We start from the raw sequence: 17,116 nt of genomic DNA, 5'->3' as shown, positions 1-17,116 counted from the left end.
ACTTTTTAACTGTATTGTTGGGAAAGGGCTCATAAGTAAGCATTTCACGGTAAAGTCTACAGTTGTTGTATTCGGCACATGTGACATTTATTTTATTTGGATTTGATACCTTTCAGTGTTCGCCATTTGTCATTTTGTCATTTTGTTCTTCTCCGTCCTTCAACAAACTACTTCAAGAAGTTTACATAAGTAAGTAAATCTAAACAAGAGAAAATCATTTATTTTCCTTCTCGAGCCTAAAGAGTTTCCCACAAACCTGTGTTGACCAGGGAGTTTGAAGAGAAAACATCCTGTTGTTTGGGGAAGATATAGTTCAGAGGTCACCTCTACTCCCCTGACCTTGGTCCTCACAGCCCAAAACAAAGCATCATGTGACAGAACAATACCAGCAAGTCAAACAAGGCTTTCCCCCAATGACCGAAAACAGCTTTCAGCTTCCTTATGACTCAGTCAGTCACATCTGATTCTATAAGGCCAGAGCTCTTTCTCAATTCATCTTTCCTCAATTCCACACATCTTCTTGCATCACCTCTTCTCAAAAGGCATTGTAGGAGAAGGTCTGTGGGAAGGGACCTTGGACCTTTACCTTCAATACAGTTGGGAAGGTTAGAAAGAGGAAGTGAGGAATTGTGGAAAGATTAATTGAGGAAGAGCCCTGGTGTTTGAGAAGAGCCATGGAACATACCGTAGGCCAACTGGGGCCAAACTGATCTGGGTCCAGCAAATTGAGAGTCCTCTCAAGCTTCAGGACCTGGTTAATGACTGGTCTGAGGACAGATCTGGGTCTCAGCAGTGCACAAGGTTACCCATTTCTCAAGATGCTCTAAAACATTATCTGTAGAAATTGAAAAGTATTTTGTGGAACATAAGGACAACAATAGAGAGAAATTGACCTGAATGGATTTCTTTCTCGCTTCTCCCAAACAAAACGTCTGCCTGATATTTGGGATAATGGTTATTGAAATTGGGTCATTTTGGAGAGAGAATGGGTACACTACCCTGTATTTTCGAAAGGGAAGAGATAATCACAAAGAAACTCCCTGCAATACCTTCCTTACATTTACAGAGGAGGAAAACAATCATCAGAAATGGCAGCTGCTATGCTCTGCCGAATGGAAGAATGCAATTCAACATGAGAGCCACCGGGTCAGACTAAATGTGTGTCTTTCAGAGCTTAAACCGACAGGAATACAAGTTGAACCAAACACTTTATTTACCGCTCTGAAGACTTCAACATTCTCTCTCTCTCTCTCTCTCTCTCTCTCTCTCTCTCTCTGCACTCTAATCATCTGAGAGAATGGTTCAGGTGGGTGAACAACATCTCTGAGGTATGCACCTCAGAATAGATCATCTCAGTTGCCATCCACATGTGTAAATATCATATTTGTCATTACTTGTCATTACTTATAATGCAAACAAATTCCCCTTGAGGAACTTTGAAGAGATCAGACTAAACTGAACTAGAAAACACAAAAGCCCAGTTGTCTAAAAAAAATGGTGAGGGAGATTAGGATAAAATAACTACCATCCCCTCCATGTTTGGAAAAATATACCACTGGAACTTTCATTCCAGTCACATGGGACAGAGTGACTCTTGACCCAAAAAGACACTCAGTGGATGATTGGGAGGACAAGCTGGCTGAAGAGTGAAGCTGAGAAAACAGTACGTCTTAGTTGGCCTGGAGTTTGACTTGGAAAACAAATTGACGTCCCCAAGGCTGTGCTATTAGCGGCATGGCAGGGCTAGGTTAAGGTACCCTGATGGGTTGAAGTATGTATTATCAATTTCAAGGAAGTTCGGTTGGAGAGAGAGATATAGAGAGCGAGTAGAGAGAGACTAAGATGGATAGTGTTGTTCTAGAGAGAGAGGGGAGGGGGAGAGAAAGTGGGGAGGGTAGGGGAGAGGGAGAGTTTAGTTCTAGGAAGAGAGAGATGTGGAATGAGTTATAGAGCTATAGAGGGATAGAGGTGGAGGTATAGATGAATAAAGGGATGGCGATAGAGACAGATTGTGAGGTTGGTTCTGCTGGCTGTAGAGGGCTGTATCTCCTTCTGGACTGTATGCTCCTGCAGGCCCAGGCTGTTTACATTCCAACCCTGCGGAGCTCCACTATTACCTCTCACAAGGAAGCTCAGCTGGCCTAAACACACCTTCTCGCCTCTCCTTTCCCCCCTCTCGCTCCATCTCCAACATCCAACCTTCATTCACAAACCCTTCATCCCTCTCTCCCATCTCCCTTCATTTTCAACCCCCACTCACAAACCCTTCATCCCTCCCATCTCCTTCATCTCAAACCCTTCATTTTCAACCCCCACTCACAAACCCTTCATCCCTCTCTCCATCTCCCTTCATTTTCAACCCCCACTCACAAACCCTTCATCCCTCTCTCCCATCTCCCTTCATTTTCAACCCCCACTCACAAATCCTTCATCCCTCTCTCCCATCTCCCTTCATTTTCAACCCCCACTCACAAATCCTTCATCCCCCTCCCATCTCCCATCTCAAATCCTTCATTTTCAACCCCCACTCACAAATCCTTCATCCCTCTTTCCCATCTCCCTCCATCTCCAACCTACATTCCAAACTCCTAACCTCCTCACCTCTTCTCCCATCTCCCACCTAGAATCACAAACCCCTCTCTCCATCCATGTCAGTGGAACGACATTCCTATCCCTGACTTCTCCTACACCAGTTGTCAAGCCAGAAGATATTGCATGCTCTGTAACTCCCACTTACCACACTATACTGACATGTGGTTGTACGACATTATGCAGCCACTGTCATGCCCTATGTAACATGAAGGCAAAGGTGTAAAGTACTTAAGTAAAAATACTTTAAAGTACTACTTAAGTAGTTTTTTGGGCTATCTGTACTTTACTTGACTATTTATATTTTGACAACTTCACTACAATATAAGGAATTTTAAATTACTACATTTACTTTTGATACTTAAGTTTATTTAAAAGCAAATACTTTTAGACATTTACTCAAGTAGTATTTCACTGGGTGACTTTCACTTTTCTATTAAGGTATCTTTACTTTTACTCAAGTAGGAGAATTGAGTACTTTTTCCACGACTGCATGAAGGAATGTGTGAGTGAGTGGGCTTTGAGCTACAAGCAGTGAGAAGACAAGGCAGAAAGTGTGGTATTCTTGGTACAAATAAGCAAACTGACCAGACCATCACCTCAACGTGAAGCAAAGGAAGCACAGACCAGACTCTCCAGATCAAAAGAAGACAAAAACTCTAAATACTGTACCTGCCTGTAGTACCTACACAGAGACATCTGGCCTATCTGAATGACATGCTCCAAAGGGAAACAAACACTAAAAGAGGAACGCAGATGAAGGAAACAGTCTCTCTTTCTCTCCCGCTTTCTGCTGTTTTATTGTTCCTGTGAGCAGGCCCACTGGTGGAGCAGGCAGTCTACATCACAGAAACCTACTTTCAGCAGGGTGTGTGGGTGGGGCTCAATCAGAAAATCACATTCCCCTCACCACATTCACATCCCTCATTCACTCTCCCCTACAGAGAGAGAGGGGTGAGATGGAGAGAGAGAGAAACATAGAGAGAGTGGCGGGGGGGAGCACTGACGACAGTCTCAGATGTTCAGTGTCCTTGTTTTTGACCTGAGAAGGACAGTGATCCCATCGGAGGGCCCACCTCCTATGTGTGTGCGTGCATGTGTGTGTGTATGTGTTTGTTAAGATGACAAAGGAGATCATTAATTTATATACACCCTCCACAACACCTACCAGCTTAGACTCCTATACACACAGAGCTGAGAGCTCTAAGTGTGTGTGTGTGTGTGTGTGTGTGTGTGTGTGTGTGTGTGTATGTGTGTGTGGGCACATTCTATCGGTATCAGGGGAAATTCTTTCGATTTCTGCAGTTTGGCAGAAGTAGCTACTCCTCCATAAAGACAAGAGAGGTGGGCTATAAAAATCCATTCAGACCTTTTGAAGGCATTCCATGGATGTGTCCTGTGCAGGTTAGGTGTCACGCTGGGTTAGGTGTGTGTTGGGCTGGCCAGAAGGCCAGATTGGGAATGTTTAGTTGGACTGTGGTGAAAGAAAGACTTCCCTCTCTTCCTCTCACTCTTTCCTCTCCCCCTACCTCTCCTCCCATCTCTCTCCCCTCCCTCCCTCTCTCTGCTCCTCTTTCTCACTTTCCCTCTCTCCCTCTCCCCTCCATGCTTGCCTGCCCACTAATGGCAATGACAGGTGTTCTCACAGGTGTCTGTTAGAATGGCCTGGGCATGCCCTCAAAGCCACAGAAGCATCAGGACTCCCCCACCCCATCCCACCCCACCCCAGCCCCCCACCCCAGCACATCACAGGGAAGAGCTAGGTTTGTCCTACTGATCTTGCCTGCCAGGTGCTTCATGTTTGGCATGGAAAGCCGAGCTCTGTCACTGTCTCTCCATTATAAAAACAAATACACTTTTATTGGTCGTATACACATATTTTGCAGATGTTATCGCAGGTTCAGCGAAATGCTTATCTCTAGCTCCAAAAGTGCAGTAATAAAAAAAAAGGAAAACAAACAAATTAAGAAATATTAGAACGAGCAATATCAGAGTCCTGAATATAAAAAAATATACATACACCACCTTTCAAAAGTTTGGGGTCACTTAGAAATTCTTGTTTTTGTCCATTAAAATAACATCAAATTGATCAGAAATACAGTGTAGACATTGTTAATGTTATAAATGACTATTGTAGCTGGAAACAGCAGATTCTTTTATGGAATATCTACATAGGCATACAGAGGCCCATTATCAGCTACCATCACTCCTGTGTTCCACTGGCACGTTGTGTTAGCTAATCCAAGTTTTTCATTTTAAAGGCTAATTGACCATTAGAAAACCCTTTTGCAATTATGTTAGCACGGATGAAAACCGTTGTTCTGATTAAAGAAGCAATAAAACTGGCCTTTAGACTAGTTGAGTATCTGGAGCATTAGCATTTGTGGGTTCGATAACAGGCTCAAAATGGCAAGAAACAAAGAACTTTCTCCGGAAACTCGTCAGTCTATTCTTGTTCTGTTTAATGAAGGGTATTCCATGAGAGAAATTGCCAAGAAACTGAAGATCTCGTCCAACGCTGTGTACTACTGTCACACCCTTATCTGTTTCACCTGTCCTTGTGCTGGTCTCCAACCCCTCCAGGTGTCACTTATTATCCCCTGCGTATTTATCCCTGTGTTTCCTGTCTCTCTGTGCCAGTTCGTCTTGTTTGTCAAGTCAACCAGCGTTTTTGTATCTCAGCTCCTGCGTTTCCCAGTCTCTCTTTTCTCGTCCGCCTGGTTTTGACCCTTACCTGTCCTGACTCTGAGCCAGTCTGCCTGCCCCTGACCTCGAGCCTACCTATCGTCTTGTACCGTTTGGACTCTGAGAAACAGATGCCTCGCAAGTCCTCAACTGGCAGCGTCATTAAATAGTACCCGCAAAACACCAGTCTCAATGTCAACAGTGAAGAGGCGACTCCGGGATGCTGTCCTTCTAGGCAGAGTTGCAAAGAAAAAGCCATATCTCAAACTGGCCAATAAAAATAAAAGATTAAGATGGGCAAAAGAACACAGACACTGGACAGAGGAACTCTGCCTAGAAGGCCAGCATCCCGGGGTTGCTTCTTCACTGTTGACGTTGAGACTGGTGTTTTGCGGGTACTATTTAATGAAGCTGCAAGTTGAGGACTTGAGGTGTCTGTTTCTCAAACTAGACACTCTAATGTACTTGTCTTCTTGTTCAGTTGGTGGTGTGTATATATACAGTACCAGTGAAAAGTTCAGACACACCTACTCATTCCTGAGTTTCTTTATTTTTACTATTTTCTACATTGTAGAATAATAGTGAAGACATCAAAACTATGAAATAACACATGGATTCATATAGTAACCAAAAAGTGTTAAACAACTTCAAAGTAGCCACCCTTTGCCTTGATGACAAGAACAGCTCAAATAAGCAAAGAGAAATGACAGTCCATCATTAATTTAAGACATGAAGGTAAGTCAATGCGGAAAATTTCAAGACCTTTGGAAGTATCAAGTGCAGTTGCAAAAAACATAAAATAAAATTGTATTTGTCACATGCGCCGAATACAACAGAAGTAGACCTCACAGTGAAATGCTTATTTACAAGCCCTTAACCAACAATGTAGATTGAGAAAATACCTAAAAAGAATACAAATTAAAAGAATAACAAATAATTAAAGAGCAGCAGTAAATAACAATAGCAGGGCTATATACATGGGGTACCGATACAGAGTCAGTGTGCGGAGGCACCGATGTCGAGGTAATTGAGGTAATATATACATGTAGGTAGAGTTATTAAGGTGACTATACATAGATATTAACAGGGTAGCAGCAGCGTAGACGGGGGACGGGGGCATAGGCTGGGTAGCCATTTGGTTAGATGTTTAGAAATCTTATGTCTTGGGGGTAGAAGATGTTTAGAAGCCTCTTGGACCTGGACTTGGCGCTCCAGTACCGCTTGCCGTGTAGTCATTTAAGCAGGTTACCTTCATGTTTTTGGGCACAGGGACTATGGTGGTCTGCTTCAAACATGTTGGTATTACAAACTCGGACAGGGAGAGGTTGAAAATGTCAGTGAAGACACTTGCCAGTTGGTCAGTGCATGCTCAGAGTATGCGTCCTGGTAATCCATCTGGCCCTGCAGCCTTGTGAATGTTTACCTGTTTAACGGTCTTACTCATATCGGCTGCAGAGAGTGTGATCACACAATCCTTCAGAACAGCTGGTGCTTTCGGACATATTCAATCAATCCCTATACCAGTCTGCTGTTCCCACATGCTTCAAGAGGGCCACCATTGTTCCTGTTCCCAAGAAAGCTAAGGTAACTGAGCTAAACGACTACCGCCCCGTAGCACTCACATCCGTCATCATGAAGTGCTTTGAGAGACTAGTCAAGGACCATATCACCTCCACCCTACCTGACACCCTTGACCCACTCCAATTTGCTTACCGCCCAAATAGGTCCACAGACGATGCAATCTCAACCACACTGCACACTGCCCTAACCCATCTGGACAAGAGGAATACCTATGTGAGAATGCTGTTCATCGACTACAGCTCGGCATTCAACACCATAGTACCCTCCAAGCTCGTCATCAAGCTCGAGACCCTGGGTCTCGACCCCGCCCTGTGCAACTGGGTACTGGACTTCCTGACGGGCCGCCCCCAGGTGGTGAGGGTAGGCAACAACATCTCCTCCCCGCTGATCCTCAACACTGGGGCCCCACAAGGGTGCGTTCTGAGCCCTCTCCTGTACTCCCTGTTCACCCACGACTGCGTGGCCATGCACGCCTCCAACTCAATCATCAAGTTTGCGGACGACACAACAGTGGTAGGCTTGATTACCAACAACGACGAGACGGCCTACAGGGAGGAGGTGAGGGCCCTCGGAGTGTGGTGTCAGGAAAATAACCTCACACTCAACGTCAACAAAACTAAGGAGATGATTGTGGACTTCAGGAAACAGCAGAGGGAACACCCCCCCATCCACATCGATGGAACAGTAGTGGAGAGGGTAGCAAGTTTTAAGTTCCTCGGCATACACATCACAGACAAACTGAATTGGTCCACTCACACAGACAGTATCGTGAGGAAGGCGCAGCAGCGCCTCTTCAACCTCAGGAGGCTGAAGAAATTCGGCTTGTCACCAAAAGCACTCACAAACTTCTACAGATGCACAATCGAGAGCATCCTGGCGGGCTGTATCACCGCCTGGTATGGCAACTGCACCGCCCTCAACCGTAAGGCTCTCCAGAGGGTAGTGAGGTCTGCACAACGCATCACCGGGGCAAACTACCTGCCCTCCAGGACACCTACACCACCCGATGCTACAGGAAGGCCATAAAGATCATCAAGGACATCAACCACCCGAGCCACTGCCTGTTCACCCCGCTGCCATCCAGAAGGCGAGGTCAGTACAGGTGCATCAAAGCTGGGACCGAGAGACTGAAAAACAGCTTCTATCTCAAGGCCATCAGACTGTTAAACAGCCACCACTAACATTGAGTGGCTACTGCCAACACACTGTCAATGACACTGACTCTACTCCAGCCACTTTAATCATGGGAATTGATGGGAAATGATGTAAATATATCACTAGCCACTTTAAACAATGCTACCTTATATAATGTTACTTACCCTACATTGTTCATCTCATATGCATACGTTGATACTGTACTCTATATCATCGACTGCATCCTTATGTAATACATGTATCACTAGCCACTTTAACTATGCCACTTGGTTTACATACTTATCTCATATGTATATACTGTACTCGATATCATCTACTGTATCTTGCCTATGCTGCTCTGTACCATCACTCATTCATATATCCTTATGTACATATTCTTTATCCCCTAACACTGTGTATGACAGTATTTTTTTGGAATTGTTAGTTAGATTACTTGCTCGTTATTACTGCATTGTCGGAACTAGAAGCACAAGCATTTCGCTACACTCGCATTAACATCTGCTAACCATGTGTATGTGACAAATAAAATTTGATTTGATTTGATTTGATTTGCATGTTTCAGTGTTATTTGCCTCGAATCGATCATAGAACTAGTTTAGCTTGTCTGGTAGGCTGTTGTGTCACTGAGCAGCTCTCGGCTGTGCTTCCCTTTGTAGTCTGTAATGGTTTGCTAGTGCCTGCCACATCCGCCGAGCTTCAGAGCCAACGTAGTACGATTCGATCTTAGTCCTGTATTGACGCTATGCCTGTTTGATGGTTCGTCGGAGGGCATAGTGTGATTTCTTATAAACTTCCGGGTTAGAGTCCCGCTCCTTGAAAGCGGCAGCTCTAGCCTTTAGCTCAGTGCGGATGTTGCCTGTAATCAATGGCTTCTGGTTGGGGTATGTACGTACAGTCACTGTGGGGACGAGATCATCAATGCACTTATTGATGAAGCCAGTGACTGATGTGGTGTCCTCCTCAATGCCATCGGAGTAATCCAGGAACATATTCCAGTCTGTGCTTGCAAAACTGTCCTGTAGCTTAGCATCTGCTTCATCTGACCACTTTTTTATTGATCTAGTCACTGGTGCTTCCTGCTTAAATTTATGCTTGTAAGCAGGAATCAGGAGGATAGAACTATGGTCAGATTTGCCAAATGGAGGGCGAGGAAGAGCTTTGTACGTGTCTCTGTGTGTGGAGTAAAGGTGGTCCAGAGTTTGTTTTCTTCTGGTTGCACATTTAAAATGCTGATAGAAATTTAGTGACACAGATTTAAGTTTCCTTGCATTAAAGTCCCCTGCTACTAGGAGCGCTGCCTCTGGGTGAGCGTAAGCTGTATTTTGCTTATGGTAGAATACAGCTCATTCATTGCTGTCTCAGTGCCATCCTCTGAAAGTGGTGGTATGTAAATAGCTACGAAAAATACAGATTAAAACTCTATGTAGGTAGTGTGGTCTGCAGTTTATCATTTGATACTCTACCTCAGGCGAGCAACAGCTCGAGACTTCCTTAGATTTCGTGCGCCAGCTGTTATTTACAAAAATACATAGTCCGCCACCCCTTGTCTTACCAGACGCCGCTGTTCTATCCTGCCGGTGCAGCGTATAACCTGCCAGCTGTATGTTGATAGTGTCGTCGTTCAGCCACGTCTCCGTGAAGCATAAGGTATTACAGTTTTGAATATCCCTTTGGTCTTCCACGTAGGTCATCCATTTTATTCTCCAGAGATTGCACGTTTGCTCGCAGAATGGAAGGAAGTGGGGGTTTATTCGATCACCTACGAATTCTCAGAAGGCAGCCTGCCCTCTGGCCCCTTTTTCTCCGCCTCCTCTTCGCGCAAATTACGGGGATCTGGGCCTGTTCCCGAGAAAGCAGTATATCATTAGCGTCGGCCTCGTTAAAGGAAAAAAACGATTCTGCCAATCCGTGGTGAGTAATTGCAGTCATGATGACCAGAAGTTATTTTCGGTCCTAAGAGATTGTAGCGGCAACATTATGTACAAAATAAGTAGAAATATAAGTTACAAACAATGCAAATAAACAAACAAAAAAACACAATCGGTTGGGGGGCAAACGTCTGCCTTCTCCAGCACCATCTTATTTAATTGTACATATAGACAGTATATTAATTGTACATATAGACAGTATACGAATAGAAATGGTGTTTACAGCAGTATTAATATAGGATGAGCCTTGATTACAATATAGAATATAAATATGAAGTGGGTAAAACAGTATGTAAACATTAAAGTGACCAGTGTTCAATGACTATGTATAGGGTAGCAGTCTCTAAGGTGCAGGGTAGGGTACTGGGAGGTAGCCTGCTAGTAACAGTGACTAAGTTCAGGGCAGGGTACTGGGCCCTATAGTCCACTAGGCAACACACAGGGTGACTCTAATAGCATCACAGAGAGAGGGAGGGGGGGAAAAGCAAGAAAGAGAGAGAGAGAGAGAAGGAAAGAAGGAAGGAAATAGGGTGTGTGGGTGGGAGGTAAGGTGGGGGAGAATGAGAGAGTAAGGGAGCTATAGATATAAGAGAGAGAGAGAGAGAGAGAGGGAGGTAGGGACGGCGAGAGGAGGGATGTGGATACAGTGATAATGGTTCTGCTTGGATAAAGACGGGACTTCTATCAAAATGTTTAATGAACAAAAATATATAAACGCAACATGCAAAAATGGCAAAGATTTCACTGAGTAACAGTTCATATAAGGAATTTGAGTCAATATAAATAAATAAATTAAGCCCTAATCTACGGATTTCACATGACTGGGCAGGAGGCCCACCCACTTGGCAGCCAGACCCACCCACTTGGCAGCCAGGCCCACCCACTGGGGAGCCAGGCCTAGCCAATCAGAATAAGTTTTCCCCACAAAAGGGCTTTATTACAGACAGAAATACTCCTCAGCATCCTCCTCCCAACCCCCTACAGATGATCCCACAGGTGAAGAAGCCGGATGTGGAGGTCCTGGGTTGGCGTGGTGACACGTGGTCTGCGGTTGTGAGGCCGGTTGGACGCACTGCCAAATTTTCTACAACGACATTGGAAGCAGCTTTTGGTAGAGAAATTAACATTCAATTAATCTAGCAACAGCTCTGGTGGACATTCCTGCAGTCAGCATGCCAATTGCACGCTCCCCCAAAACTTGAGACATAAGTGACCTTTTATTATCCCCAGCACAAGGTGCACCTGTGTAATGATCATGCTGTTTAATCAGCATTTTGAGATTCCACACCTGTCAGGTGGATGAATTATCTTGGTAAAAGAGAAATTCTCACTAACAGAGATATAAACAAATTTGTGCCCAAAATAATGAGAGAAATAAGCTTTTGGGGATTTTTTATTTCAGCTCATGAAACATGGGACCAACAGTTTACATGTTGCGTTTATATTTCAGTATATTAATGTCTGCAACACAGAATATTGCTTTGTGGTGGTTACTTGCTCCAGTTACTTCTCAAACAATCAGTGACTCATTTCAAACTAGAGGACAGAAGGTAACGTACTGACTTTCACCCAATTTCAATACATGACCTCCATTTCAAGTCTGTGTGATTGTGCAGATTTAGCAGGGCTGAAGCCAGCCAACACTGTGGTCCCCCAGGATTGGGTTGTATCGCTCTCTCCTACTTTGCAGGGGTGGTTACTGGTTAACAGGCTAACAAGCAGGAGAGGAGAGGAGGGTGAGGGGTAGTTTGAAGCAGCATCCTTCCATCTCTTTCATCTGTTTAGGCATACTGGCAGGCTCAGATACACTCCTCCTATTAAGTGGGCAGCAGCAATGTTCTGTACTCGTCGATTTGGGCTCTGGCACGCCTAGCGACACCTCCAGTTAGAACAGAACGAAGAGGGAGCCACTTTGTTTATCCCCCAGCTCAAGAAAAGCCAAAAAAGTATGTGTGTCTGTGTCCGTACGTCTGTGTGCATGCCAGGAAAGTGGGATATAGATGTTGAAAGATGGGCGTTTGATTCAGGACTGCCAGTAGAGGAACTCAGTTGGTGAAACTCAGATTAAACAAAAGTAAACCCTATGAACCCCAGTCCTCTTCCACATTCAAAAACAAGACAACAAGAGCACCAAAACAAAGCCCACATTGACTTTGGCACACTGGTGGCAGCTGCTCACATATTATGTCACTATGCTGTGACTGTTCTGAAAGAGCACTTTGTCAGAGAATCCCAAGACTGGGTCTTGACACGCTTTCATACACACATCTCAGTGTAGTAGAATAGGTTGTAGTGCTATAATGCTGTAGAAGCAAGCCAAACATACAGCCTTCACTCATCTCACTCAACCCCTTTCCTCCTAGTTTTAGGCAGACCTGGGTTCAAATAGTATTCATCTTCTTTCAAATACTTTGAGCGTTCCATCTCGCCAGGCCAGTACAGCTGTAGTATTTGAAAAATGTAGAACTACAGTAATGTACAGTACCAGTCAAAAGTTTGGACACACCTACTCATTCAAGGGTTTTTCTTCATTTGTACTATTTTCTACATTGTAGAATAATAGTGAAGACATCAAAACTATGAAATAACACATATGGAGTCATGGAGTGAAAAAAGGGTTAAATCCAAATATATTTATATTTGAGATTCTTCAAAGTAGCTACCCATTGCCTTGATGACAGCTTTGCACACACTTGGCATTCTCTCAATCAGCTTCTTGAGGTAGTCACCTGGAATGCATTTTAATTAACAGGCGTGCCTTGTTAAAAGTTATTTGTGGAATTTCTTTCCTTTTTAATGCGTTTGAGCCAATCAGTTATGTTGTTACAAGGTAGGGGTGGTATACAGAAGACAGCCTTATTTGGTAAAAGACCAAGTCCATATTATGGCAAGAACTGCTCAAATAAGCAAAGAGAAATGACAGTCCATCATTACTTTAAGACATGAAGGTCAGTCAATGTGGAACATTTCAAGAACTTTGAAAGTTTCTTCAAGTGCAGTCGCAAAAACCATTGAGCGCTATGATGAAACTGGCCCTCATGAGGACCTCCACAAGGAAGGAAGATCCAGTGTTACCTCTACTGCAGAGGATAAGTTCATTTAACTGCACCTCAGATTGCAGCCCAAATAAATGCTTCACAGAGGAGACTGTTCAGAGGAGACAGTGTGAATCAGGCCTTCATGGTTGAATTGCTGCAAAGAAACCATTACTAATGGACACCAATAAGAGACTTGATTGGGCCAAGAACCACGAGCAATGGATATTAGACCTTTGGTCCGATGAGTCCATATTCCAACCGCCGTGTCTTTGTGAGACGCAAAGTAGGTGAACGGGTGATCTCCGCATGTGTGGTTCCCAGCATGAAGCATGGAAGAAGTGGTGTGATGGTGTGGGATTGCTTTGCTGGTTACACTGTCTGTGATTTATTTAGAATTCAAGGCACACTTAACCAGCATGGCTACCACAGCATTCTGCAGCGATACGCCATCCCATCTGGTTTGCGTTTAGTGGGAATATCATTTTTTTCCTACAGGACAATGACCCAACACACCTCCAGGCTGTGTCAGGGCTATTTGACCAAGAAGTAGAGTGATGGTGCTGCTTCAGATGACCTGGCCTCCACAATCACCTGACCTCAACCCAACTGAGATGGTTTGAGACGAGTTAGACCACAGGAAAAGCAGCCAACAAGTGCTCTGCATATGTGGGAACTCCTTCAAGGCTGTTGGAAAAACATTCCTCATGAAGCTGGTTGAGAGAATGCCAAGAGTATGCAAAGCTGTCATAAAGGCAAAGGGTGGCTACAATGTATAAAATAGTTAAAATAAAGAAAAACCCTTGAATGAGTAGTTGTGCCCAAACTTTTGACTGGTACTGTATTTGAACCCAAGGTGTTTAGTGTGTCTGATGTACACTATCAAGCTCTACAACTTTTAGACCGGTCCCATATCACCACATGACCCTTCAGTACAGTAGGCCCACTGTAACTCAATTGGTAGAGCATGGCTCTTGCAGCGCCAGAGTTGTGGGTTCGATTCACACGGGGGACCAGTATGAAAAAAGTATGAAAATGTATGCACTCACTACTGTAAGTCACTAAATGACTAAAATGTCAACGTAAAATATAACAGTAGCTACCTCCATAAAGACATCACATTACCATGGAGACATGCCTCTCTTCTCCACCCACCTGAGAACGGACTGAAGTAGAGAGAAACAGGCACGCACACAGGCAGGTAAGGATACACGTCAACACAGACACACACACACACCACACACGTATAGCATATGCACACACACACAAACACTCATGCACACAATTAATCATACTCTTTCTCCATCCCACCCCATTCGAGGAGCTGAAAACACTCCAGTCCCAAAACCACAGAATCAATAACAGCAAGCCAACGCTGTCTGACTGCTGCCAGGAAAGTTAGAGAGGAGCAGCAGACCAGAGGAGTAGAGAGAGGAGTACAGGAGGAGAAGAGAGGCAGGTCTGGGAGCCCAGTAAAAGAGGAACACTGGCTGCGGACGGATGAGCGTGGGTTGTTATCCACCAGTGGACCACACACACACACACACAGGGATAGGGGAGAGGAAGAGGTGGGTTGGAAGCTCAGCTTACCTGGATGAGAGACACATTGTTGAGGCTCAATCTGAAGAGGAAGTTTCTGTGTAGAATCAATAGAGAGGGGAAAAAACTGTTAGTTTAAACAGTTATAAACTTAATAAACACTTAGTTTACGTGGCAATTACGTTTTTTTTTTCTTACAGTGAGTTCAACTCAGGGCACTGATATTTTGTAGTCACATAAGAACTCTCTGAAACTTGAAGTTGTTTCAAATACTCCAGCTGCCAAATTCCACACCAGGCCCTATCCAACAAGCCTCAGAAGATTATATATTACAGTGGAGGCTCCTCAGAGGAAGAAGGGGAGGACTATCCTCCTCAGTGAATTACATAAAAATAAAAATATTGAAACTACACTAAATATATTCACATCACCAAATAGTTGATAAAAACACACTGTCTTGCAATGAATATCTACTGTATCCTCAACAGCACTCAACAGCTAGCTTCTGTCCTCCTCTGGGTACATTGATTTCAATACAACCCTAGGGAGCTCATGGTTCTCAACCCCTTCCATAGACTTACGCAACAATTATTACAACGTCCAGAGGACGCCCATCAATCTGTCAGAGCTCTTGCAGCATGAGCTGACATGTTGTCCACCCAATCAAAGGATCAGAGAATTAATCTAGTACTGAAAGCATAAGCTACAGCCAGCTAGCACTGCAGTGCATAAAACGTGTCGAGTAGTTGACTCAGAAAGACAATAGTTGAACAGTTTCAGATAAATTAATTTCTTTAAAAATTAAGGAGAAGCAAGAGAGAGAGAGCTAGCTCTATTTCATAGTATTTTTACACTTTCACTTAGCTAGCAAATGCAACTAACTAGTTTTGCCGACTCAAACAGAGATATAAGCTATGTTAGCTAGCTGGCTATGGCTAGCCAACACTGGAAGTCTTCCAAGTCAAGGTAAGCATTTGGTTTTATTAATTTATTATCACTGGGACCGCCGGTGCAACTGCTAAACTGCATACTGACTGTACAGCATGATTGTAGCTGGTTTAGTAATGCATTAGTTCTAGATATGTTAACCATGACATTAGCTAATATGGTGACAATGATGTAGGCTGTATGTAGTGGTTAGTGGTTATGATATAATCAGGAGTTTATCCATTCAAACAGATTCTGTTGAAAACCATTACTTAAACGGAACGAAAAGGGGATAAACATACCTGAATTTGTCCAATAGAAACTCTCTATTGCAACTGTTGGACTAATGATTACATCCTAGATCACCTAGATGCCGGCAAGAGTGTGCAAGGTGGTATTGAATGTGTCACTGTCACCTTGATTACTCTAATATTTCTCTCGACCTGTGCACCTACGTTGTAAACTTTCATTCATAGGCTAGGTTGTAGCAATCTCATGATGGGTATAGGGAAAATTAGAGTATCATGTAGTAGCCTGAACCTATCGATGTTACATTGAGCAGGGTGAATGGAATATGACAGCCATGCTCATTAAAAAACATGACACTTATACATGATAATAACTTTTAAACGATATATCTCCAATTTTCAGCAGCAGTGCAGTATAGGGCCAGGCAGAGTGTTTTGCATAAGGGTACATTAACACATGTATAAGAGATCAAGGAACAAATGAATAAGGGATAAATTAAGGAATGAATAAGGGATAAATTAAGGAATGAATAAGGGGTAAATTAACACATGAATAATGAGTAAATTACCTCATGAATAAGGAATAAATGAACAACTGAATAAGGGATAAATGAACAACTGAATAAGGGATAAATAAACACATGAATAAGAAGTAAATTACCGCATGAATAAGGAATTAATGAATACATGAATGAGGGATAAATGAACAACTGAATGAGGGATAAATGAACAACTGAATGAGGGATAAATGAACAACTGAATAAGGAATAAATGAACAACTGAATAAGGAATAAATGAACAACTGAATAAGGAATAAATGAACAACTGAATAAGGGATAAATGAACAACTGAATAAGGGATAAATGAACACATGAATAAGGGATAAATGAACACATGAATAAGGAATAAATGAACAACTGAATAAGGGATAAATGAACAACTGAATAAGGGATAAATGAACAAATGAATATGGGATACATGAACACACAAATTAGGGATACGTTAAGGAATGCATTCTTACCTTGCCCCCACTATCAACTCATTCCTGGTCAGGTCAAGGGTCAGTTGAGAGTAGTCTCTCACATCCGGGTGGGAGAATATAGTGATCCAAGGACTCAGGGCTGAAAGAGAAATAAAGTAGGGAATGAGAGAGATTTAAAAGGAATCACAAAATTATAAATTACAATTAAGGAATCACCAAATTAAAAGGAATCACACAGGGCAGAGACTCAGGGGGAATGCTAATATGGTATGAATCTGAACTAACTCATTCTATCGAATTGATTAAAACAGTAGAATTCTTTATCTGGTTAAAAATCAACAAAGAGGCTATCTTAACCGATCTTAAACGTCTTCCTCTGTGCAGCATACATTCACTCCTCAGTCACCCTACTTCAATGAAAATAGTTTCTCCATTCTAGAGGGGGAG

At 43.3% G+C, this 17,116-nt stretch overlaps 1 protein-coding gene across 5 annotated transcripts in view; it reads right to left on the bottom strand.

The window, feature by feature from the left end:
- LOC112224267 (semaphorin-5B) overlaps positions 1-17,116 on the bottom strand; it is a 202,061-nt gene that overhangs the window by 89,809 nt on the left and 95,136 nt on the right. For all 5 annotated transcript variants that reach the window (XM_042319451.1, XM_042319446.1, XM_042319462.1 and 2 more), the window contains 2 exons: positions 16,709-16,808; positions 14,564-14,609 (listed from right to left, as the gene is read on the bottom strand). In XM_042319451.1, the coding sequence (XP_042175385.1) occupies positions 14,564-14,609; positions 16,709-16,808 (146 nt within the window). The remainder of the gene's footprint in view (positions 1-14,563; positions 14,610-16,708; positions 16,809-17,116) is intronic.

This window comes from Oncorhynchus tshawytscha, linkage group LG03 (genome assembly GCF_018296145.1).
Source record: "Oncorhynchus tshawytscha isolate Ot180627B linkage group LG03, Otsh_v2.0, whole genome shotgun sequence".
Taxonomy (NCBI): domain Eukaryota; kingdom Metazoa; phylum Chordata; class Actinopteri; order Salmoniformes; family Salmonidae; genus Oncorhynchus; species Oncorhynchus tshawytscha.
This window is presented reverse-complemented; position numbering and strand designations above follow the sequence as displayed.